At 37.1% G+C, this 26,156-nt stretch overlaps 1 protein-coding gene across 8 annotated transcripts in view; it reads left to right on the top strand.

Annotated features, from left to right (window-relative positions):
* The window catches only part of NPAS3 (neuronal PAS domain protein 3), an 833,226-nt gene that overhangs the window by 111,074 nt on the left and 695,996 nt on the right, over nt 1–26,156 (top strand). For 2 of the 8 annotated variants that reach the window (XM_045568923.1, XM_045568931.1), the window contains exon 2: nt 1,080–1,169. The exons of the other annotated variants lie outside the window; for them this stretch is intronic. In XM_045568923.1, the coding sequence (XP_045424879.1) occupies nt 1,080–1,169 (90 nt within the window). The remainder of the gene's footprint in view (nt 1–1,079; nt 1,170–26,156) is intronic. 8 annotated transcript variants of the gene reach the window in all.

Genomic DNA, 26,156 nt, shown 5'->3' with positions numbered 1-26,156 from the left:
TTTGAAAGCAGAACTTAAATTTTTTAAAAGTATTGTCACTAGATATAGTGGGCTTTATGAAACATACAGTAAACTTCATGAAATTAGAAACATACAAAAATTAGAAAAAACTCATCTGAGTTTTTATAAAATAACATGATTCATCACGTTTTAATTAATAATTAAGAAAATATTAAATATATATTGGCTTAAGAATTAGATATTATAGTACTTTTTCTGATAAAGTGGTATTAGAGCAAAGCGCTTGGTACTGTTACTGGTATTGTGTATTGATTAAATTACATTACTTTCCTCTAAATCACAACATGATAGAGTCCTTAAATTCTTTTTTTCCCTGAAAAGATTTTCAAATGAAGGAAATGGTCAGAAAATGCCTCTCAGCATTTTTATGTCTATGTAATGCAGAGAGTCTCAGATGAATTTATATGCTTAAGTAATACAGATGAAAATTGTGTAAGCTTTTTCCCCCTTTTGCCTTAACTGCCAAGAAACCTGGAGCCTCTGTAATCAGCTCATCTCAGGTGCCTGTTAACATCTAACTCGGGCTCCCGGACTGGCTGTGTTTTCATCCCTAATTGGGTTTAGTTCCGTAAGCTGTATCACATCCCTTTAGAAATCCATAGCATACAAACTCTATATAAATTGAGTAAAGCTGAAAAATATATTAACTTGACTAAGGTTGTGTAGCTAATTTACAGTTGCCTACAATTGTAATGCATGATTTAACTAATGACAGTCCTATAACAAATACACTAATGACCTTTGTTTTTAACATTTCCTTTAGAGTATAATCCTGGGGATTGTAGAGTGAGTTAAGGTATGTCTGTCTTTTCTTCCACTTTTATGACTCTGAGATTTTAAAAATAAAATTGTTCTGATGGAGAACTGAAAAAGTTGCTTTTCTTTGACTGCAGTTTTGTAAAAGTGGAAGTTAATGTTCTAAAATGTGTGTAAACATTGTAATTGTGTGTAGAGCTCAAAAGCAAAATATATTGAATTTCAACATACTTGTTGTCCTGCATTCCAGTTGACTGTAGAGAATCTCTAGTCATGTCTATCTGTTTTTGATGCCTCTACAGAATAACTGCCCAGCATCCTCTGCCCAACCAATCAGAATGTAGGAAAATCTACAGATATGACGGAATCTACTGTGAATCTACCTACCAGAAGTATGTTGAAATCTTTGTGAGTCTTCCTTCTGGCTCGTGCATCAGTGCTTGTGGTTGCCAGCTACTCAAAAATATCCTTGCATTGAAACCTTATTTTTATCTAATTTAGTGGGGGAAAAAAAAAAACCAGACCAAATCAACCGAAAAAATTTGCCTCTGAAGTCAAGACAGAAAAAAATGTTTATTTTTTTGAAATTGTGGTCTAAAACTTTTTCTAAATGACTGTATTAAAGCTTTTGGGTAAGCTTCTTTATATTGCAATAAACAAGTACTTATATGCAAGAAAAATCTCGGCAAAATACATTGCACAGGTGCTACGCATCTTAGGGATTTGAAAGGTGTGTTATGTATAAATTAGCTGTCACTTTTTTTCAATCCTGTAATGGAATGATGAGTTGTAATTTGCATAATCCTTTAAGAAGTCAAATTATACTGTCATGTAGCAGACTTAACATGCTAGCTAAGATTTCAGAGCTTTGCAGCTAATTACTATGTACCTTACAGGACAGTTAAATTGAAGTTGAGTCCTCTGTCTTTGCTGCCATTTGCTTTGTCCATTACTTAACAGAATCTGCACTTTGGGTAACGAGGTGTTGTTACTATCACTGAAGTAAACACTCTGCTCTGGGGAGGAAATGGCATTTCAATATATCATAGTTTGACTTGTATTGCTTTTGCCAGCAAGAAAGTTGTGGGTTTTTTGTTTGCTTTTTTTTTTTTTTTAAACAGTAGTCCAATTGGAGTCTTCCAAAAGAGGACAGAAATTTATGGTTTCCAGAAAAGTTGTGGAATATTTATGGAAGCAATGTTAGCCTTTAATTAAATTCCCCTATAGAAAATGTAAAGTAACAAACATAATTCCACTGAAGGCATTAGTATTTCGGGATATATTAAAAACTTTGCAAATATACTTTGGTTTATTTTTGTCTTCATCCTCTGAACTTTTTTTGCAGTAGAGTGCCATTATTGAAAAAAATGCCCCCTTTTCCTTAAAAATTCTTTCTGAATAAAAGCTGGTGAGTTCTACTTTCATTTACTCTTCCAATTGGTTGTAGAGCAGTGTCTTTCACGGTTTCCATTTAAGAAATGATCAGGAAATTCTGGTGGCTATGAAGGCTGCTCCCTGTAATGGATACAAAATGGATACTGGATGGAGCTGGGGCTGTTTCCTGCCTAGCATGGTTTAGCGACTGTATCACTGTATCTTTTCTATGTATACATATTTATCTCTGGCTTTATTTCTTTATATTCCTTTGCCTAGATAGTGTTATTCTCTTCATCAGAATTGGTGTAATTATAATGTAATTTTTTTCTGATTATTTTAAAAATTCTTTGTTATTTCTGAGTCATTTGTGGCTCTTGGTTGCCAGATTTCCGTAATTTCTTTGTGATTTTTGTGGCTTTGTTGTGATTCATGGATACTTTAAAGAAGCTTTTTGTTGTATAAGAAGGTCCTTTAAGGACCATATTAAAGCAGCTTTTGGTTGTTGACCATTCAAATAATTGGTGATCAACAGTAATTAGTCAGTTTCATATGTCTGAAATTACCATCTGCTGAGAGGCTGAGGTTTTTCAGTTTAAAGTCAGGAGCCGGGGTGGGGTCACCAGGAATTTGGCCGATAGTGAGGCTTCTCTTCTAACTGTAAGAATCATCTCAAGGGCTTGGCTTTTAAAAAATTGGTGTTATTTGTAGTCAAGGTAGACACAGTAGGCAGCACAGCTGTGACTGCCAGGGAAAGTCACTAGGGGGATATTCATAACAAGGAAATATTGGCAAATAAATGATGAAGAAGGGGAGGAAATCCCCAAGATGTTAAATTGGAGCACTGTCACTGAGATGATTAATGGTGTTGTGTATTTTAGTGAAGATGCTTATCTGAATTGTCTTGAAACTATAGTGTATATTTAATAGCACCTATAAAAAAGCAGGCGGCACCTGAGCACACTGAAGAGAAAAGGATTCAGATTTTACTTTCCTGAGTGAGTATTTTCTCTAAGTCTTTGGCTTCTGGTTATTAGAAAGCTTGTGTTAATGTATATTATACGGAAAATGTGTTTATTCCATATACTTAATATTAATCAGCATTTATATAGCTCCCTTCCATAAAAGATTGAAGGTACTTTATTTAAAAATTGGGTATCTTTTTAATGCCCTTGAGGGGTGAATATTATTAAGAACAGGAGATGGTAATCACTGAGTTTTCCTAGGCAGACAGTAGGGGTACTGGTGCCACAGTGGGTAAAGGGCTAAACTTTCATCAATGATGACCTCAGTACAATTTTTAAAGAACTTCTACATCAATTTCTGGTGAACGCGGTGGCTGTCTTGGAAGTTCCTCTAGCTTTCAGTGTCAAGCCATAAATATCCTGGTTCTGTGTCATGAATTATCACTTGCACGGAGGGATCATTTGTCAGTGATAACAGTTGCATCTTTGTGCAAGTTACTTAATCTCCTTAGGCCCCAATAATTATTACTAGATATAGGACTAGATATAGACAAATGGCATATATGCCTAGCTTCATTGAGCTTATAGTCTATTACAGCAGTGTTTTTCAAACTCTGGTTACCCAAATAGTGAAATATGAATCCAACTTAGCGGAGCAAGATCAGAATTTAAAACATGAACTGGCAAATTATAGAAAATGTTAATGTATTGCACTTAGAGTATGTTTTATTTGGTGAAGCTTCTGTTTTAGTTTTATCTGTTTGTAGATGAGTACATACAGCTGCATATAGATGTGTACACTGGGTGAGTCATAAGGTAAGATGTGTTTCTACTATGTTTCACATCCAAAAAATGAATGAAAGCCACTGTAATAGAGTTGAGTAGGTGAACACATAAATATGATACATATAGGTGTTATGTTATTAACATATGTGCAGGGCATGTGTGGATTGTAAAGAAAGAAATGGTCATGCATATGTGTGCAGGGCACAGTGGATTGTAAAGAAAGAAATGGTCAGTATTATGGAAAGGGTTCAGGAATGAAGAGCCTTAAAAGTATTTGGTCTCTCACATCCAGCAATGTGCTGGAGCCAACTTGGATGGGTTTGTGAGAGCCAATTGTATGCACCTCTTTTACACTCTGTGATCGGTGACCTTAGTAACTTGAAATTGGGGAAAGTGTTTGCACCATGGAAATTGGAAAGTGCTGTAAATCAGGTACCCTCCCACCCCCGGCTGGTTGTTGAACATTTACCAGCATGTCATTGCTCATATTCCTTCCAACTGTAATTGTATGGTTTTATAATTATTGTGAATTCTTATTTAATAACATTTTATATATTACATTTAGATTTTATTGGGAATTATTAAAATGATTAGGCAATTGTTTCAATAATATTTAAAACAAACAGGAATATAACACCAGTGATTATTTCAAAAGGTTTATAATTTTAGGTCAAAATAATGGTTACTCTAACATTTTAGGTGCTTATGATCCTTCCAACTTAAAACTTCAAATTTTAATTGGTAATATTAAGATTTTTGGCAAAGATAAAGAATATGGTGTTTTTAAAATACTAATCATAAGGTAAATATTTTAGAAATTTTATTTTATGTTAAGCAGTCATCTTGCTAAGTACTAAAACTTTTAGATTTACAATAATCTCGGCATTTTGGTGAACTCACCTGTAAAGTGTAGTGGATTTGATTGGGAGATGCTAAAGTTCTTTTCAAATTAAAACAATTGTCACTCATTTCTTTTTCTATTTTCAAATGTAAAAGTAAAAGCAGTATAGTCTGAAAAAGGAGAAAAGACACCTCCCTCCATAATAACTGTGAACTTTTTTAAAGGAAGGAAAATATTTGGTGAATTAGAGGGAAGGAAACAAGGACATGAAATGGTAGTGATATGTTCATAGAAAATCACCTGTGTTAGGAATGTTTGATAGTGAAGAAAGATAATGAGGTAGGAAAGAGTCCACTGAGTAAGGCATTTATAGCCTCAAAATTTAAGTTGCAATTCAGTCATATAGTTGGACACTACTATAGAGGGATGTGAGGAAGAGTGGGGTGGCCTTAACGCTGTGTTAAAGAACAGTCATTTCACCAGTATTCAAAAAAAGGCTGAGTCTGAGGAGACTGGAACTTCATTTGCTAACTTGGCTAACGTTTATTGAGCATGTGCTGTGCTATTGCCATAAGCACTGCAGTATCTGTTTTAAACAAAGGGGTTCAATCTAGGGTCCCTACTCTCATAGTGCAGCCTAGATTTCGAAGTCCTGATTGAGAAGGTGTTTGTAATTGACTCAGACAGTTGTCACCTAAAGCTGAAGAGGCCAATGGCAAAATTGTCATGTTTGTCTTTGGTTAGCTGTAGTCTCCATCCCATGTCCCTTTTGCTTTGTAAAATTCATTTCACCTGGATACCTGGTTAGGGTTTCAAACCCGGGCCTCCTCTGCACGGGGTATTGTTAGTGCCCCCTTGTTGAAGATCAGGTGTTCTTAACTGATAATGTACTCTTTTCAGGACTATTTGCATTTTAATGATGAGCAACTCCAGGTGAATGAATTCAAGAGAAAAAGGGAGTCTTCTCCAAGAGAATAATTTCAGACACCATGATAGGGCTCCGAGAAATGAATTTGGGCCTGAAGGGGAGTAGTTTCTTCCTTCCCCAAAAATAACAAATCCAGAATGTAGGTGTTCTTCTATTCAGAACAGTGTTAAGGCCGGCCTTGGCCAGGAGGCATGGGTTTGGAAATGGGAAGATTGAGACTCAAAAGAGGGAAGGAACAAGGTTCAGGGAAGAGAAGAGGTGGATGAGTGAAGGAGGAAGGAAATCGCCAGTCATTATCAGCTGTGGAGTGCCAGCGTGCTAACCACTTTCACATGTTCTCCTAATTAAGGAGAACAAGACAGGCGCCTTGTCAGGCAGTCTGCTGGGGGGAAGATGGTCACCTACTCGGAAGGAGAGCGGGGAAGGTCAAGGAGGCTCCAGCGTAAGTGAATTATTCTGCTGATTGTTCAACCTGATCGATTGATTGCCATTATACAGTCGTGTCCCCCCCCCTTAGAATAATTTATGCCAGTTTTGTTGGGATCAGTAAATAACAAGGAGTCAAGAAAAGAGTTAGAAATATACAAGGAACTTCATAAAGAGCCCTAATAGAATCTGCATGTTAAACAGACATTGAACTTTGTCGTAAGAACTGCTTCAAGCCATTTAATATCCAAATGAATTCTAATTTCCACATCATGCCTTTCAGACCTCAGCATGGTTTCTGGTGGTTTCTCCCAGTTAATTTTAGCATCATGCCAATGATTTAGCCTGTAAATGACTTGAAGTGGCATATTTTGGTAATGTGGATGGCATGAAAGTGTATTATTTAGGGCTTATTCCAGACTAGTTTAAAAATGAGCTAATTTATTCATTTAACAAATATATTTTAATCATCACCCACGGGTCAGGTGCTATTCTGCATGGACTGTTCTACACTGACTTATTCAGAGGTGACTGACAACCTCTGCTCTCCCGAAGCCACAAAGATGAGGATATCAACAAGCCATGGGCACTCTGCATGAGAGATAAGTGCCAACCATGGAAGTGGCACCACAAAGGGTCATTCAGTAGTCCAGGTGGACTCCACTGTCTTCATGGTGGGGGCGGTACTTGAGCTGAAAGACAGGCATTCAGCTGTAGCAAATCGGTGGTGTAGCACAGGCAGGAGCAGAGGGCTGGGGAAGGGTGATAGGAGGGGAGGCTGGCGAGGAAAGAGAGCAAAGGGATTAGATCTTGGAGGACTGCTGTCCTGCGACTGCCCCCGTAGGAGTATTTAGGAGAGGAAGAATGTGACAAGGACTGCGTGATAGAAAAGAATTACCCTGGAGGTAGGTTACCCCGAGCTAGGTGGAAACCCGCTGGGGGAGCAGACTGTGGCTTCATCTTCTGTTTCACGACTCACTCAGTGTGCTTTGCAAGGAAGATTGTGAAACTGCTGTGTGTTAGTCTGAAGTTGCTTTTGATTGATAAATATCTTGGAGGACTCTCCCAATGTGAAATCCAGGTCAGGCGCTGTCTGCAAACTCATTGCTTCTCCTGGTTCCAGATGCTCCGCATCTGCCTTTGTCCTCACAGACCACTTGTAACTCGAGATAAATGTGTGCCAGAGAGTAAAAATGGATAGGCACAGGCAGCGCGATTTAGAATGAAGGAATATTAATTGGCTTCACCGAAGTGTGTATTTTCATTATGAGAGAAGTGACTACCTAGATTTTAAAAAATAATTGGTTAGTGACACACCTGCAGTATGTATGAGACCTCTAGAAAGTTGAGAACAGAAAGTAAAAGTCAAGATGAGAGGAATAATGCTACAGTGAACTGGAGGCATTCTGTTGAACTGCAGTGTTTAGAATCGCTAACAGGTCATTTCAGAGAGGCAGAGATACTAATATACCTGCACCCAGACTTTAAAAATAATACAGCAAACTTGTGGTTATACATAAACTATGATTTTTTATAAATTTTCCTTGCCTTAAGAACAGCTTGTTCTGTGTGTTGAGTTTATAAATGTGTCATTAGTGAATCTTTGGACTTAGTTTATGCATTAGAGCAGAAGAATTTATACTTTATTTTTTGAGAAACCTATTAAGAGATCCCCAAGTCCATGCAATAGTATTTAATCATTGGTAGAAGTGGTTAAACCTGGAAGTGGATCTGGCTTTGATCCTAGCCACAGTATTATCTATTACATGTGGGACAGTAACTAAGTTACTTAACACTTTAAGCTTCTGTTTGCTTATCTGTAAAGCAGGGGTAAAATAATAACAGTACCATAATTTGGAGCATCAATGTGATGATTAAGATGATGATAATAGCTAACGTTACTGACCTTTAAACAGATGCTGATGTTAAGCAGTGGGCTAGTGGCTTAACATGTTTTTGAAAAATCCTTACAATAAACTTACGCATTAGGTATGCTTATTACCACCATTTTACAGATAACACAAGATTACAGGTCTGAAGAAACTCAAGGTAAAGGAGGTGGTGGAATTTGGATTAGCATCACCAAATTATGGCCCACTAGCCACACCTACCCACTCTTTCCCCCTGCCCATTTTTGTAAATAAAATTTTATTGGAACATGGCCACACCCATTCATCTATGTATTGTCTATGCCTCCCTTCCTACTATAAGGGCATAGCTGAGAAGTGACAGAGACCATATGACCCACAAAGCCTCAAGTACTTACAGTCTGGCCATTTAGAGAGAAAGTATGCTGACCTCTGCATTGGACCTCAGGCTGTCTGACTTCAGAGCTTAAGGTGTAAATCACAAAAACACTTACGTGGTGCTTACTTACATAGTAAGTCTTCACTAAGTAAGTACTACTTTGTTACTCTTCTAACTTAGGATACGAATGTTGACCTCATAGAGCTCTTATCTGCAAAATGGAAAAAATAAGCATTGAACCTCCAGCAAGATAAGCTATTGTGACTATGGAAATGTTGAAGAACTTAAAGTTCCAAAAGGGAACACATTCGGAATTGTGTGTTATGCTTGTTATTTATTACTGTGTCCTATGTAATATAAATGAGAAGCTTCATTTTCATAGCAAAGTACAGTATTCCGTTACAAGATCACTGTTAATTTTAGTGACTATTCAGAATCTCTGTTAAAATTAATTTCATACACCAGAAAAATTTATAATTTTAGAAAATTGAAAATATATCCCTTATGAAAAATACATAAAATACTGTGGAAATACCACTTATAATAAAAATTATTATAGTAAAAAATGTGAGCAGTATGTTTACAATAAGAAAAACGTGCATTAGGACCTCTGTTGTAATAAGAATAATTAACATACCTTCCCTAATAGTCCTACCAACAACAAAAGGGGTCAGATATGGTTTTGACTTTACTCAGAAATTTTATTTCCATGTATTTTTGTGTTGATTCAGGGAATTCCCTGTCCTCTATTCTGTTAAATGGCTTTGAATTTGTGTTACGCTGGAGCTCACAGAGCAGTCTCTGGTGGACCTTCAGCTTGTGTTGAGGGGATATTCTTGGAATTTCCTTTCCCTAGGCCCAGTGTCAGGAGTCTGGGTCGGTGAATGGGGTGTTGCTAGATTAGTTACCTCATGACATTTTATGTTCTCCTCTTGGAATAGCTCTTTTTGAATAGATGCAATACATTTTCATTCTGGAACATTTAGAAAATGCAGGTAAGCATAAAGAAAAAAATCAATGTCATTTGTAATTGTCTCACCCGTAAATAGACACTGTTAGCAATTTGGCATCTATCTTTGTTGTCTTCTATATAATTGTGTGTGTTTATATGTGTATCACTTTTTATGGATGTATATCCACATATATAGGTATTTGCTTGTGAATCCATCCACAAATGACTCAGCTGGGACATTTCTGGGGCCAGGTGTTCTAACTTGTACATGAGCAGTTTATTTGAGGGAAGCTGAAAGCTATATGATCAACTTCTACTTAGAAACGGTGTTCTAGGCCGGGCGCGGTGGCTCACGGCTGTAATCCTAGCACTGTGGGAGGCTGAGGCGGGTGGATCTCTCGAGGTCAGGGGTTCGAGATCAGCCTGAGCAAGAGAGAGACCCCGTCTCTACTAAAAATAGAAAGAAATTAGCTGGACAACTAAAAATATATATAGAAAAAATTAGTCTGGCATGGTGGCACATGCCTGTAGTCCCCGCTACTCGGGAGGCTGAGGCAGTAGGATCGCTTGAGCCCAGGAGTTTGAGGTTGCTGTGAGCTAGGCTGACGCCACAGCTCTTACTCTAGCCTGGGCAACAGAGTGAGACTCTGTCTCAAAAAAAAAAAAAAAAAAGAAACGGTGTTCTGCTGAGATTTCCTTTCTGATGTGATCTTTTTTTCCCCTGGCATAGTTTGTATCTACTTTCCACATTTTTATCACTTGTTTTTTTTGGGGAATTTAAATTCTTTTGTTGGGATTTAAATTCCTCTAGCAAGAACTAGTGATGTACTCATTAGTGATGAGATTTTCAGCAGAAAAATCCTTCCTTAACATCTCAATATTTATTTTTATCTAGAGATAGTGCATCATTTAAATGTGAAAATAATTTTGCAAGTTATAGAGTGAACCTAGTGTTGAGGAAGATGTGGTGGGTTGGAGACACATATGGCTTTTCTAGACCAGAATATGTATGTGTATGAAGAGCAACTGTTAAGTGATTAGATGGAGTGTTCTGATTGCTTTACAAACTCATTCTCTTATGTCCCACGTGTGCTGCATCATTCTCTAGATTGCTTAAAAAGAATTCTATTTACTGTGTTAAGCATTGAGTCTAGTTCTTAAAGCAGAGAGAGGGCTGGGTTCTTGGAGGATTCTGGTTCAAAGGCCAGTGTGTAATGAAAGCAATCTTTGGTGATTTTTGCATTGACAAATTTGAGACCTTCTGATTCATATGAGTTTGAGAATTATTTGGAATTGGATGCTTGAGATTTATGTGATTAAATATACTATCACTGCATCTCATTTAAAACCTAGTTTCTGTTTGCCTCCCTCAGCCCAGTTATAAAGGATCCCTGGGCCACACGCTTTGCTTGTTCTCAGGTGTTACCAAGGAGGAGAGGCCTATTTCTCTTACTAGCAATTCTCATTACTCACATCTCAACCAATATAAGCTTTCATAACAGCATCATTTTCCTGACTATTGCTTGTTAGGGGTGCTCCAGTGAGTCACAGTCAACTGCATGCCTCGGCCTTGAAACGGGGAGGTATATGATTTTTTGCTTCCTCTCTTCAACTTCATAAACGAAACTGTTTTAAGAGTGAAATGGAGTTAGCATTGCTGTCAGGCAAAAAGCCTCCTGTCCTGTGTGCTTTAGGCACCATCTGGATCTCCTGGTGAAGAATGCATTTTAGAATAATTGCAGGGGGATCTTTGCTCACTTCCAGGGGAAGCAGCGTGCTTTTCCAGGGACTGCTTTACTGCCTGTTGGCTTGAAAGAGGAAAGTAAGAAGTAGCAGCTCTCTCATCCCCTGGGGAAATTCATCAAGTGTCCTAAGTCTTGAATTGGTATCAATGCAAGCAGTGGTAGTCACATCACCACCTTTAAAAAGGAGACGTTTGAGACACATCCAGTGGGGATGAGGGTACAGAGTAGGGGATATTCCTGAGCTCTTGTAAAATTCATGATCGATAAATTCATCTGGTAGCAAGACTGTTTACCCTCTTTTCTGAATGCTGCTTGCCTAGAGCTAGTAACAATTTATATGAGGCTGGTGGGAATAAAGAATGCTGAGTTTTTTGGTTTTTAAAAGATTTATCATGGTACTTGGGAAATGCTTCAGGGAAGAGACTAGAAAACTAAAATTATGGGCCAGCAGATTTTAAGTAGTTTATTTTTACAGGGATCTGGTGGCAAGTTGGGTTCACTTGTACCACAAATACCTTGATTAGGTCTGTTCAGGAGAAATTTGCAGAACATAAAGGTGGTACATCCTCAGAATGCCAGGCTCGGAGATACAGAGCAGAATGAATTCAGCTGCATTTATTCTGCCATCAAAAGGAAACACTCATTGATGCCAAAGCCTTTCATTGAGGTTAAGTTGATCCTTCTGAGACAACAGAAGCTTTAACTCTTGACTGTGAAGTTATGTTTGAGTTTCACCATTCCTGCTTCCGTGTTAGCTGGTTTTCCATGGACAGTAATACATAGGTTGCAGTAATTTATAAGGCTGAAATCAGAACGAAAGGAAATCACATGCTCCAAATATGGTGTTCTGTGGTCTTTAAGCATTATTGTAAGTGACGTAAGAAACCATATTTGAAGTAGGTAGTAGTATTCTGATTTTGTACCCAAGACAGTGGAAGCTCAGAGAGGTTTGGCAAGTTGCTCATTCACATAGCTAACAAGGTGCAGTCTGCTAACTCTGTATAGGAGGCCAGATCAGGCCCGTCTGGCTCAGCAGTTCCTCCCTTTTCAACTGGATGACATGATCCCTTAGAGCAGGATGATACTTTACCTAAGAAAAACATCCGCCCACTGTCCAAGGATGGTCTACTGAAATCTATTTCTGCAAAAGAATAAGACCCCAAGAAACTTAAAGCCATACCTATAGAGGATGGAGGTTTGTCATATTTGAACAGTACTCATGTAGGATCGCAATAGTCAGTGTCCTTTGAGTATAAATCTGTGTTATCTCCAGCATGGGGGCAATTCTGTTTCCCCCTTAGAAATTTAATCTTTCCTTATACTGTAGGTATCACATAGAAATGGATGAATCTTAATTTGTCTTAAGCCGTACCTCTTTCCAAACTCTAGTTTTATATTTTCAAACTACTTGACGTTTCTCCTTGTGTTTCACTTTACATCAGCCTCCACATGTAATGCCCAAACAAGTTTGCAAGCACTTCCATGGACATTCCCAATGAATCCTCAAAGCAACCTAATGAATTGTGTTTTGTCTTTATTTTACATGGAAAAAAACAAAAACCCTTGCATCATAGAGGTTAGGTGATTTGAAGAATTTCATACACTTGTGGTGTGATGTGGGTGGGACATCAAGACTTTTCTCCTCTCCCAGTTTAGGGCTCTCTCCAGGACAGTGCAGCTACTCCTTCAAAACAGAACTTGGTGTCTTCTCCAGAAAGATCCTCGCCTACCTTGCGCTTCTTTTGCTTTATCCTCATTTTTGTAGTAATTCACGCTCACTCTTGGAACCATCTTTAATTTTGCTACTCTTATCTCAAATATCCTGTTTGTAGCATGATCTCTTTTAAAACTTCCCTTCTTTTCATATCTCCTTAATGCAAGCTATTATTTCAAGCTATTATTTCAGGCCTAGGTTGTTGCAGTCTCCTAACTAGGGTTCTTATCTCCTATCTTACTCAGTTTGATTCAGATAAATAAATACTTGAGTTTTACTGTATGCAAATCACCATACTAGGTAATGCAAAAATTTTCCTTTATGGGCTACCTTATAAATAGTTACCAGATTAAAATACTATTTATATTTCTTTGCCCAGAATCATTGGGTGTTCCTTCTCACTGCATGTTGTCTGTAATCTTAGTGTTTTAAAACCCACCTGTGTTGCTCCAGTCTCCCTCTCTGCCTCCTCCCCTCACCCCCAGACACTGCTCAGCAAAAGCTCTCAGCTTCTGCCCAGGAAGCGTGTCCACTCCATGGTAGGCACAACACGTGTGCTAACTCCTCATCTCTGCTCCTCTGTGAAGTCTTTCTAACCTAGTCTTATTCACAGTGTTTTTCCCTTCTCTTAATTTAGCATATTAGCTGGGTTCTTCTATAACCAGGAAATATTGTTTAGGGTATAACAGTGAACAAAGCCCATATTCTTTGTTCTCAAAGTTAGATGATATTAGAAACAGGCAGTAAACATTCAAAACGGAGGAAATCATACGGTCTGCTAAGTGGTGGTCAGTGCTGTGGAATGAAAACATAGAAGGTTAAGAAGGAATTAGGAGTGCTAGAATGAAGGTGGGTCATGCGGTTTCAGCTCCAGTAGGTGAGGCCCCATTAAAAAGATGACATTTGAGTAAAGACAGTGAGGGAGTTAGGCATTCAGATAGCCAGGGGAAAATACTCCGGGTAGAAAGAAAAGCCACTGCAAAGGCTCTGAAGCTGAAGAGTTCGTGATGTGTGCAAAGCACACCAGGGAGGCCAGCGTGGTGGGGTCTGATGGGCAAGGAGCGCAGTAGCAGGGGATAATTTGGAGCCATGGCTGGGAGCCGGCACACAGGATGCTGGCAGGCTAGGTAGGCCTTGGGCTTTTACTCCACTTAAAATGAGGCCTTGGGAGGATTTTGAATTGAAGAGTGAAGGGATTTAACTTATTTTAGAACCAGTCCAGTTGCCAGCTGAGCATATGCTTCAGGGGACAAGGGTGGAAGCTGTGGTCCTAGCTCAGTGGCCGTCACCATAATCAAGGTGACTCATACCAAAAGTGGAGAAGGGGAGGTGGTCAGAGGAATCTGGATTCTGATATATTTTGAAGGAAGAGCCAACAGGATTTCCTGGTGGATTGGATGAGGGGAGGAATAAAAAAGGGAGCATGAAGTCAATATCAAATACAAGACTAAATCCTAACTTATCATTTACTCTGTATTATATGTTTGGTGGCACTTAATCATATATATGCAAATAAATAACCTTTCAGGAACTTGTAAACTTAGAGATGAGGAGTGACATAAACTTATAAATAAAACTTAAGAGGCTGTTCGTGTGTATATAATATCTTTTCAATAAGATTACAAGTTCCTTAGAGATATTTATTTATCCACTCCATAAACTTTTTAAAGCTACTTGTTAAAGGCCAGTGATTGTCTTATATCTGAGTAGTGCTGAATGCAATTAGAGAATTTCAGTGTAGTATAAGAAATATGCAGGCTCTGATGGAGACTTACGTATTCAAACCCTAGTTCCATTACTTATTTGGGTGATCTTGAACCAGTTACATAAGCTCTCTGTTCCCCATCTTTCTCATTTCTGAAATGACCATATTATATCACGGGGTCTACTATGGGGGTTAAATGAACTAATACATGTAAACTGCTTAGAACAATGTCTGGTGCGTGCTAAGTACTCTCATAGTGTTTACCATTCCTAAGTTAATGCTCAGGAAGAATTAGTTAAAAGAAGATTTAACATTTGGAGTGATTTTTTCCCCCCCTTAACCACTTATGTTCAGAACCTATCAAAATGCCTGGTTAATAAATATGAATAATAAGGTTTCCTAGTGAGTCTTGCTCTGTAGCTGACAGTTAAAAATTGACATAGAGAATTGCATTATGACCAGTCTGAATACCTGCCTCTCTTTCAAGGTGGACATGGAAGCTGGTCAGCAACCTTCTGATTGAATTGTTTGATTGACAGACTGGTAAACAGCATTTAAATCTGTAATACATAGAAAGATCAATGTTTTCTTATTATTTTTTAGCTTAAAATGTTGAATGTGTATGAAAATGAGAAAAATAATTTTCAGGATAAGATATGCCTTTCCTAGTACATAAAAGCAAGGAGATCACATCATGGAGGGAATATTATTTTTTTGTCCAAGTACAGGAAATTACTATTTTTCCCTCCATGTTTATATTTTGCTACCTAATATCTCCCTTCTTTTTGTTTTTTTCTTTTCCTTTCATGTGGTGGTGTTTTTTTTTTTTTCCCCATCCCTCTTATTATCAGCAACTTATTTCACTCCATATCCAGGAAGGAGCAGTGCGTCGCTACTGTGGAACTCACGCAGACATCTTTAGTGTCAGAGGGTTTGAAGAGTGGCTTAATTCTGCTTTCGTTGTGCCTGGTACTTCAGTGAGGCACTTGGGTTCTGTTTGAGCTCAGTATTCCTGATCCCATTCTATACATCCTAGATGGCAGTGCAGACAGTGGCTGTCAATGAGTAACAGGTAAATATTGAACAGGGAAGCCCTTTTGATTAACTTTGTGAATCGTTATTTGAAAGTGGCGTACAGGCAGAACGGCTCCATCACTCATGATCATAGCATGTGGCGTGGGGGTCAGAGCATCAAGCTGCCAGTTGGAAAACTGAGGTTGCATTCTTGGTTCTGTACGTGGGCCTGTACTCATGTAGTGCTGGATAAGTTACAACTATCCAATAAGCTAAATGTGTAGTATTTAGCACAATATGAATGCAAGATATTTAAGATGGTAAGGCACAAAGAATGCTGAAGAGGTACTGTGTCTGATGTAGGTATAAATACATTAAAGCATGTTTACAAAACCTTCTTGAAGTGTTTAACAGTATAGGTGCTTTTACCTTTTTTAGCCAGCTTCAGAAATCTCTTTATAACACGGAATTTAGACAGTTACGGCAGACTGAGAGTGAACTTTTGGTCTCACTAATATGTGCTGAAAAGAAGTAATTTCAGCCTCTTTCCATTTTCCTAGGTTTGGTCTATACCACCTAATGGGCACAACTTACCCCATGACATATTTGCCCAGAAGGTTGGTCCATAGTTGGCTTGCTGTTAAGTGATTCATTGAATCTCATAATAAATTAGTGGTTTATTGTCATTAGGAAAAATACTGTTATCATTAATAATATTTTTGAACAGTCATCAAAGAACATGCATAGAACTTGGTTAAAAGACATAGTTAGGACTTAATAGAAAAGGACAGCTTTCTGCTCTCAGAAAAATTTTTAGATCAACACTTACATGGTCATAAAAAGACACAGATAAACCATGATTAGGCTGTTGGTGTTTTCAGGAGAAATTCAATTCATTGGTTAAATAGCCAATTCTCAAATGTTTTCATAAGCATACAATTTGGTAATTCTTTTAGTTGAGACTTTTAACCATGTTGAGCTATAGAAATAATATTCATAAAACTATGTGCAATAATTAAGATTTTAAAAGTAACCAATAATAGCAAAGCAAATTTACCTCCTCATTATCTACATTTTAGAGTAATATGTAAAAAGTTAGGCATTTTATGACATTTTAAATATATAATTGCAACATTTACCATTTGGCATATATGAACCACAACAATGACAAACTATATACAGTATGTTGGAGGGAATCTTAATTTATGTATCACTTAAGTATTTGTAAAATCAAGACAAAATGATGATGGCCCCCAAATAAAAAATAATAATTCTAAAAATTACTTGAATAAAAAAAATAAAGTAGTCATGCTAATTAAAGCTATAAATTACGTTTCCATCACATTTCTGAAGAAGAGATTCTGTGTCAGTATCTTTTTTAAAAAGTTTCAATTTTGCTTTTAAAAAATTAGCGGAAAATATTAATATTCTTGCTCTTTAATTTTGTAATATTCTGGACTAACTGATGAGAACCACCTAGCCATCCCCCCTCAAAAAGAAAAAGATTTAAAATTTCATTTAGAAAATAATCTCAATTGCACAAGTGTTACCCACAAAGCAGTGTATTAGAAATCACTGTACTATATTTTGAAATTTATATAAACCTATAATACGAACACAAACATAAATTGAAAATGTAATTTAATAAAGGTGAAATTTTCTTTACAGTAGAAATACGTGAAAGCTTATGCTGGTGAAAGAATAGTGTGGGCTACTGTACTGGTCTCTTTCCCTAGGGGATCCAGGATCTAATTTGGGTTAGGTTCCAAGTGAACATGTGTTAGGTGGTCCCTTCATAACCCTGAATGGATATGTTGCCACACCACAAAACTAGAACATAATTTGACATAAATCTTTGTTTAGAACTGAAATGGCAGGGGATGCTGTGGGTCAGGATGGAATTGGCAGGGCTGTGTGGGAACATGCTCACATGGTATGATGTCTAGTAGAGCCAGTACTTTGGTTTCCTTGAAATTCTCTCTCATTCCCCATCTCTCTCTCCCTCTGTCTCCCTCCTCTCTGGAAAAGAACCTTGGTACACAGTATTCTTTTACGTAGATTTGTAACCCATATTTTTATTTGTTATTTTATTTATAAGAAAAATAATTAATTAGTTAGAGACAGGGTTACACTCTGTCACCCAGGCTGGAGTGCAATGGTGGGATCATAGCTCCCTGAAGCCTCAAACTCCTGGGTTCAAGTGATCCTCCCATCTTAGCCTCCCAAAGCTCTGGGATTACAGGCGTGAGCCACTGTACTTGGCCTTAATTTTTAAAGTGTCCTAGTAATTTCTACAACTTAAAAGATTTTTTTATTTTATTATGTTTATACCCTAAGAGGAAAGAGAATGAGTTAGATAAGCATTATTTCAATGATGGTGATACCACTGCTGGCTTTTAATATTTCATTTTAGCCACTGGACAACTTGTTAATGTTTTATTTAGTGCAAATGGAATATATTGGGGGAGGATATGGTAGTATTGAAAGTTATTTGGCTCTGTTGAGGAACAAATACTCATTTATCAAGGAAATATTATCTCCTTATAGGAAATTCTAGGTATCTCCAATGTCAAGAAAGTTACAGGCCAGCAGGGAAATAAAACATATAATAATTTATTAATTTAATAAATATTTAGTGAATGCCTACTAAGTTCCAGTTTCTATAGCATGGAGCTTATATCCAATTGAGGGGGGCGGACAACACTCAGTTGCATATGGATTTAGAAAGGTAGAGCTCTACTGTATGAAGGAGATAAAGTCAGGCCACGGGGATAAGGTCTGACAAGTGCTTCTGATACAAGACAGGTGAAATACCTTAAAAGTGGCATAAGTCTCTCAGTTTGCTGCAAGTCCAGATGGGCAAAATCATTTGTGGCTGTGGTGAACTGAGGAACTCTTCTTGGAAAGATGCAACACGACGCTGCCTCTTGAGAGATGGGAATGAACAAGCCATGTTTGTACATGGCAGAGGATGGGAACTCGAAAGGGATGAGGCTGATGGGAAGAGAGGAATTTGGATTTGGCATTTTATATAGTTTCAATATACTGAAGTATTTGGGCCAAAGAATAATGATATGTGTGGGATTTTTCTAACCTCTGTTTGTGTGGAGTGGATGAGAGAGAGAGGCCAGCTGACAGGCTGTTAGGATGATCATGAAGTGAGGAGACTGTAAATCTGTGTAAGCGTAGACTATTTCAAGATTTATTTTTTAAGGGCTGTTATATGAACGTGGGGTGGGGTAGAAGGATCATGTCATGTCCTGACTCATAAAAGTGATTTGCAGACTGGAAAGTTTGAGAACCACTGTTCTAGCTCCAGTGTGCTGTCTGTGGTTTACATGATTACCTACATTCTTCAACAGGATTCAACCAAGGAACACTTTAAAAATTACATGTATTGACAGAGCATCAGGAAGAACTCATGAGATAGTGAACATTCCTGGGCTTGGATAGACAGCCAAAAATGGTTCCACAGATGGATTAATTATTATAAGTGGCCAAAATTTAATTCATATCTTACTATATATACATACACGTACTATATATAAGAAAAAATACTTGTTAATGTTATGGGATAGATATATATAATATAAGCTAGTGATGATCAAATAGATGACCTTCAGCTCTATAATGCTAGTAAATGCTGCTTTACATCAAGGTGCCAATCAAATATAATAGGTGGGTGATGGTGCAGGAATGACACATCATCTTTTAAAGATAGGTCACTATGTGGGACAGCTATGTAAAACGTGTTTGCTCATAGCAGAACCAACTTGTGCGATCAGTATGCCATTTCTGATAGCTACCATACTGAGGAGAGGTTTTTTATAATTACTCCTGTTGATTGTGAACTTCAAGATTCACACTTTTATTAACTTGATTTTTAGCTCCATCTAGACAAACCATACAGAGAAAGGGAAAAAAATCCCATTTTAATCATTTCCTTAGAACTGTAATTAAAGTGTTAGGTTTTATTTTCTGCTCTAATATATAAGCTTTTCTTGAGATGTTCCATTGTATATAGGAAGTTTTCATTTTTTAAGTAATAAGTGTACTTTGAATATTATAACACCAGAATCCCTGTGCTAACCCAGTTTTCGTAGGAATTCTGACTTAAGTATTTTAAGGTTCTGTGAGTACGGTTTATACTTACTGCACTTATTGTTACAATTGATATTTGATTTCTGAAAAATACCTGGGTTACTGGGGTTTTCATAGGGTCCTTCTACATTTTTCATCATAGATGACTTTAAAGAACCTGAGCGTGAGTATTTCGAAAGGGAAGCCGACTCTAGTATTAGCAATGTGTGATGTATCTTAGCTTGTGTCATTTTAAAACATTCAGTGTCTTTGGCAATTCATATTTTATTTTTCATTTCATGTCTATAACTGTTTCATTAAAGTTCTTCATGACCTATGTTTCTAAGGTATGTCCTACACATGCTGTTTTTTTCTCTCTTCTTATCTTAGTTCATAAAGCTAATATCGCTAAAGGGATAACTAATGCTCCGTTCTCTTAGTTGAGTTTGCCAATGTCTTTGGCCTACCTGGCAATCATCTGTAGGATGCTAGAGCATGTTTTATATTAATTTCTACGAGTCAATAGGAGCACTTAGGAAACTGCATCCTTTATGCTAAATATGAGGCCATTGAGCTGGCAAAAGAGGGATAATTTACAAGCGTAAGTTAAGTCTACCCTCTTTAAAATATTTGTTTCAGGAGGTAATGATATAATGAATTCTCATAAATAACAGTAGAATTTAGTAAATCTTTAACAAACTATTTGCAGAATCCATAAGAATACGTATTTTGTTTAAGTTCTAAAATTTTAAGATTTATTTTGATATTTTCTTAATTGGTAGAATCAGATTGAATTATATTTAAAAATTGATAATTCTAGAGGCTGGGAAGGGTAGCAGGAAGAGGGAGGGATAAAGTTGGGGATGGTTAATGGGTGTAAAAATATAATTAGATAGAATGAATAAAATCTAATATTTAATAGCACAATAGGGTATCTGTAGTCTGTCATTATACATTTTAAAATAACTAAGAGAATGGATTTGGAAATGTTCCTAACACAAAGAAATGATAAATGCTTGAGTGATGATACCCCAGTTACCCTGATTTGATCATTATACGTTGTTTGCCTTTATCAAAACATCACATGTCCCGTAAATATATACAACTATTATATAACCATAATAATTAAAAATGTAAAAAATTAAACTTAATTTTCAAATCATTCACAATTCTGTGTCTGTTTGTATAACTAGAATTGATCTTTAAAATCTTTAGCCAATGAAACTATCATACAATTTTTATAAATAATGTGGTTTTGCATTTCCCATAATTACTTACCACCAGACTTGAATGCCTTTAATTAAGGAAGAAAAAACTCATATTTCTGTCACTATTTCTCCCTCAGTCCTCTCAAAAAATCTGAAAACAAAGGTCTTTACTTTTTGTGATCAGATAATTTATAAGGAGCAGAGGTTGATAAGCAAAAATAAGTCCTCACGCTCCAAAGAAAAAAATACAGGAGAATTGTGGAGTTGTTTAGAGTATTGCATAGGAAGTTCTGTGTTAGAACTAAAGAGTCACTTGCTAAAAAGCTACCTAGAGCCTTTGTGGGGCATTTTATTTTCCCATAGGTACTGTGTTACCAATTACATGAAGAAGATTATAGACTTCTTGTTAGTTGATAAATGGAGATTGGAATCATTTACTAGGTTATTTTATGGTATTTGTTAACAATATTTACCTTCCTAAATTGATTCAGCATAATCCTTACAGCAGCTTTCCTTCATTTCTGGAAGACATATAGATAATATAGTAGTTATATGAAGGCTTACATGTCTCTGAAAAACTGATTTTGCCTTAGCTCAACAGAGCAGCAAGATTATATTAACAGAGAGTTTGGGCCATTTGAGTTCCCATAGGGTACAGAGTGTAGCTGATATGACATGACTTGCCTCCAACAGTTGTTTTAACAAGATATCCTTCCTATAGAGTATACTGAGCTGAAAGGCATAACTTAGTAATGTTAGCATGAAACACTGTTGGCAAAATTCTTGACTTTCATCTTTATCTGATTAATCCCAAGCAATGTGTTACTTATAAAAAAGTATTTTCAGCTGAATATATATGACAGAATATTTATTTCTTTTAAATGTAACTTTAAAATAGTTTTGGTGTGTGATAATTTTATTCTACAGAAGTTTTTCTACATCCATTAAAGAGCAGAAATAGAAAAATATCCAGGACTTTAGAAGTCTGGTACAAAGAGGCTTGATGCTATTCATTCATATAACTGTTTATTGAGCATCTACTAGCTACCAGGCACTGTTCTAGGTACTAGGGATACAACAATGGTTAAAGCAGGCAGAGTTGTGGGCCCGTGTAGTGTTTACATTCCTGTGGGGGCAGCAGACACTAAGCAATTATAGAATACATGAAAAGGTGGTAAGTGCTGTGAAGATAACAGTAAACAAGAAGAAAGTGGGCTAAGGAGACCTAGAGGTACAGTGGGGTTTGCGGTTCTAAATGGGGTGCCCAGAAAAGGCCTTGCTGAAAGGGTGACAATGAGCAAAGTTCTGAAGGAGGTGCTAGAGCGAGCTATGAGGGTACCCTTGATTGAACATGTGGAAATTATTAGACCCTGTCAGCTGACTGTACTGCCAATACTTGTTCTTTCCAGGAATGCTCCCTCCTGTTTCCTGTACTTCAGTTTTCTCTGTAATGCCTTATATTTTATTTTATACTGTTCTTTTTTTTTCTTTCTTTTTAATTTCAGCATATTATGGGGGTACAAATGTTTAGGTTATGTACATTGCCCTTGCCCCACCCGAGTCAGAGCCTGAAGCGTGTATACTGTTCCACTTTGGGGGAGAAATGTATTTTGTAGAGCACTGAGCTTATTGCATGAAGGGTGCTGTGAATGTTTTTTAAAAGAAAGCATAAAATCAAGCTTCCATAAATATTCCAAATTGCACCTTATCAAGAAATTGTTTTTTTTGTTAATGTTTAAAAGTGTAAAAGAAAGCTTTTCCACTCTAAAAATGGTATTTTTACTAATTTACTAATTAACACTTTTCTTCCGCTTAGCACTTTCAAGACCTGATTTAATTACAGTTTCTAGTACCTTAAATAGTGTTTTAAAATGAGTCAGTATTGCTTTGCTTAAAACATTGCAGTAAGGTTGTTTTTTTTTTTTTTTGCCCCTTTTGCTTTCAGTTTATATGAAATATATGACTGATTTTCACTGCCAGAATCCTCACTGAAAATACATATAGTTATGCTACTTGCATGATGGAACTGCAGGTAATCGGGGATATGTTAGATGGACATTTGTTTCTCAGGCCCCAGGATAGAGTTAATTGAGCTTGTTTTCCTTAGTAATATGCAGGTAGTTCTGTTTTGATTCTAGACTTAGAAATAAAATGGAAGAAGCACCAATTCTTTTGTTTATTTCTTCTGTTTATTCTGAGTTTGGAGGCTGCATTTGAGTTGGCTCCCAAAATATTGAGAACATTCCTCCTCTGGAGAGGTGCCTGCAGTACTATCCGTGGTAATGGTTTTAGTAATCAGTCAACTTAGAATTGTTTAGTAATGTGTACATTAATGTCTTACCAAAAAATAAAACCATGTGAACCTTAGATTTCCAAAAACAGTAGAAAGTGAAATATAGATTAAGAAAAAGATAGCAGAATACTTAGATTTTTAGCAGAACATTTTTCTCTTTGAAGTAACTTTAGAGTAACACAACTGACGTAGATTAAGTCTTGTTTGTATTTAAGGTAGGGTAGAAGAAATTCTCAGAGAAAACTGTTACGTCTTGACATTGCTTCCTTCCTGGTAGAATGCATGTAAAAACAGGGGGAAAGAGTTTCTTGCTGACAAGGATATGTGGGGTTATATTTTTTTCGTTTCTTAAACCAGTAAAGTTTTGGAAAATTAAATTTAGAATAAGCATTTATTTTACAGACTTCATTACATTTATTATCAGAAAATAATTGGGATTCACTTAAACCAGTATTTCCGGTGAATTATATGAGATTTTTGGAATTACATTCCCCAATGTAAACGTATAACTGCTGCTTTACTGGTAGAATCTGCCTTCTCTCTGTGTCTCAAACCCCAAGTTGCCTGGTCTAGTAATTGTGTATGCACGTTCAGACATACAGTACTCAGATGTTTTAGATTGTTTTCTTCACCCATTGCGGGGCTATTTTCAGTACCGTTCTTCATTGAAGGGAAAAATAGTTTATGCAGAAAATACTTTCCTTTCATTACCACCTTTCCTCCATGTAGAATTCTCTCATGTACACGTACCTTATATATACACATTTTATAAAATTTCAAAATATGAAGGGGGTACAAACGTTTTGGGTTACATGGATCACTTTTGTAATGCTCCAGTCCCAGCTGCATGTGTGCCCATCACCCAGATAGTGTTCATTGTACCTATCAGGTTTTTGCCCCTCCCGTGCCCCCTCCCCCCGGTTGATGTCCACTGAGTTTTACTTCCCTCTATGCGCTTGTGTGCTCATCGGTTAGTTCACTTTAATAGTGAGTACAACACATATTTTGAAAGTTCACTACCTTGAATCATTGGATTGTACTTTTCTTTTAGATGCTGAGGCAGTGAATTCTTCCTGTGTGCACAGCACTATTGGGCAATAAAGGTTTATAAAATTTTAAGTCTTTCTCATCCACAAGAAAGTTATATATAATGTTGCTGGGGAGGTAAGGTATAGTATTAGCATTTTTGAATAGGCACATAGTTCAATCTGATTTTTTTAAGGTGAATAAGACCCAAATATATAAAGTAGTTAAGAAATAAATAGTAGCAGGTAGGGGGGAGTAAGTATGCAATTAAATGCCACAATGATTGCTACCAGCAATAAGAACAGTGAAGTGCAGAGAAGGCTGGAGTCAGAGAAGGTTGGAGAAAATGAAACTTGAGCTCACCTAGAAGATTTGGGGCATTGAAGTAAATGTTTGAGATGAGAGAGCCACACGTTAACAAAAACTATGAGGCAAAATTGGGCATCACCTGGTTACATTCAAAGGCGGACAGGAGGATGCCATAGGGTATTATTGCATGAGGTGTGCAGGACATCACAGGAAAGCTTGTAAGATCTGAAAGAAGAGACTGCAAGTAGGGAGCCCATCAAGAGGCTGTTGCAATCTTCAAAAGCTTACTTATTCTGTTGGCACTTTAGTTCTTATTTGAGAGCTGCTTAACAAAGAGGATGTTATCCGTTCCTTTCTACCTGCTTCTGCTGTCTGAATAATACTTGCCAAAGTGTTTTTCAAAAGCTGTTAATAAGTATTATTTGAAAAATAGGTTAGATGGTTTGGTAAACATGGGGGTAAATAAAGCTAAAGGGATTCTTTACTAGAAATGTACATCAGTGGCTAATGAGCTGGTGAACATTGTGAAATTCCTGGAGAGGAACTGTGTCATGTAGCATTTCCCCATAATATATTTGTCCGCAGAACTCTGTTATCTTAAAGCATTGCGCCAAAGGGACTAGTGTTCCTTGGAATTCACTCTGCAAATGGTGGATGAGAAATTGCTGCTCTCATTTCAGAACTTTGAAAATAAAAACATAAGCAGCCAGTGTAGACCACAGAATTGAAATATCTAACCCGTTTAAGAGAGAGGAAGAGAGGCCAACTTTTTTTTTTTTTCCAGCTTATTCTCAAGTACTAAAGTGTATGTGAGCCTATCAGCTACCAAACAGGAAGAGCTGTTCCAACTCTAATTTTAGCTTGCCACCTTGCATTGCTGTAGGAGTAGTTCCCACATACTGCAAAGAGGTTATTTTGTGTAAATAGAGACTCTTTTCACTTTGCCAAGTGAGAAGGAATCATCATTAGGCTTTTTCCCCCAGCCTTGTAGCCCCTTTGCATAGCTTCTGCTGCTGAAGATGATCTCTCCAAACGTTTAGATCTCCTGGTTTAACCCTTTTACATCCATAGTTTAAAGTGGATCAAGGATTGCTCCTGTCCAGGATTAATTGAACTGGTGCAACTTGTCTGTTTCTCTTCCTCTTTATTCACCAGAACTGGACAGTACTTGCTGTCTAGTCTCAGCCCAGGAGAACCACTTCTTCACAGCTCTGGGTGTCCATGAATCAATCTGTATTGAACCACTTTGTATGACAATCCTTGGGGCACACTTGTGTATTTTGGGTTATTTTGGTGCTAGCAAAAAGGAATGGCCTGGAGGGGAAACTAACATTGTTACCTTAGGCTGATTTATAGGACTTTTTCCTGGATTGCCAAACTTGCAATGATTTCTCTTTAAAGATTTATTAGAAGATCAATTGTCCCCAATGATTGGCCATGCTAGTGAGAAATAAGCACTATTAAAGCATCCATGGAAAGGAGAATTGTGTTATAAACACATTTGATACTCAGTGAAGAATGTTGACTGACCTAGAGAGAATCTAGGTGGGACCTAAGCCTGATTGAAAAACTTGGCTTCTCATTATGTTCCTTGTAATAATTACATTTATAAGAAAATACTTATTTGCCATAGAAACACATAGTTAGGGTAAAGCTAATGTGGCTTTGAGAGGCCATTTAGACTTTGTTTTTGAAAATTCTTGTTACATTAAAGTATATCCTGCTACTTGTATTTTACCATGGTGATTTGACGCTCCTCTCTTGTA

The sequence above is a fragment of the Lemur catta genome, chromosome 1, assembly GCF_020740605.2.
Source record: "Lemur catta isolate mLemCat1 chromosome 1, mLemCat1.pri, whole genome shotgun sequence".
In the NCBI taxonomy this organism is placed as follows: domain Eukaryota; kingdom Metazoa; phylum Chordata; class Mammalia; order Primates; family Lemuridae; genus Lemur; species Lemur catta.
Note: the sequence above shows the minus strand (reverse complement) of the source record. Positions and strands in the feature narration are given on the sequence as shown.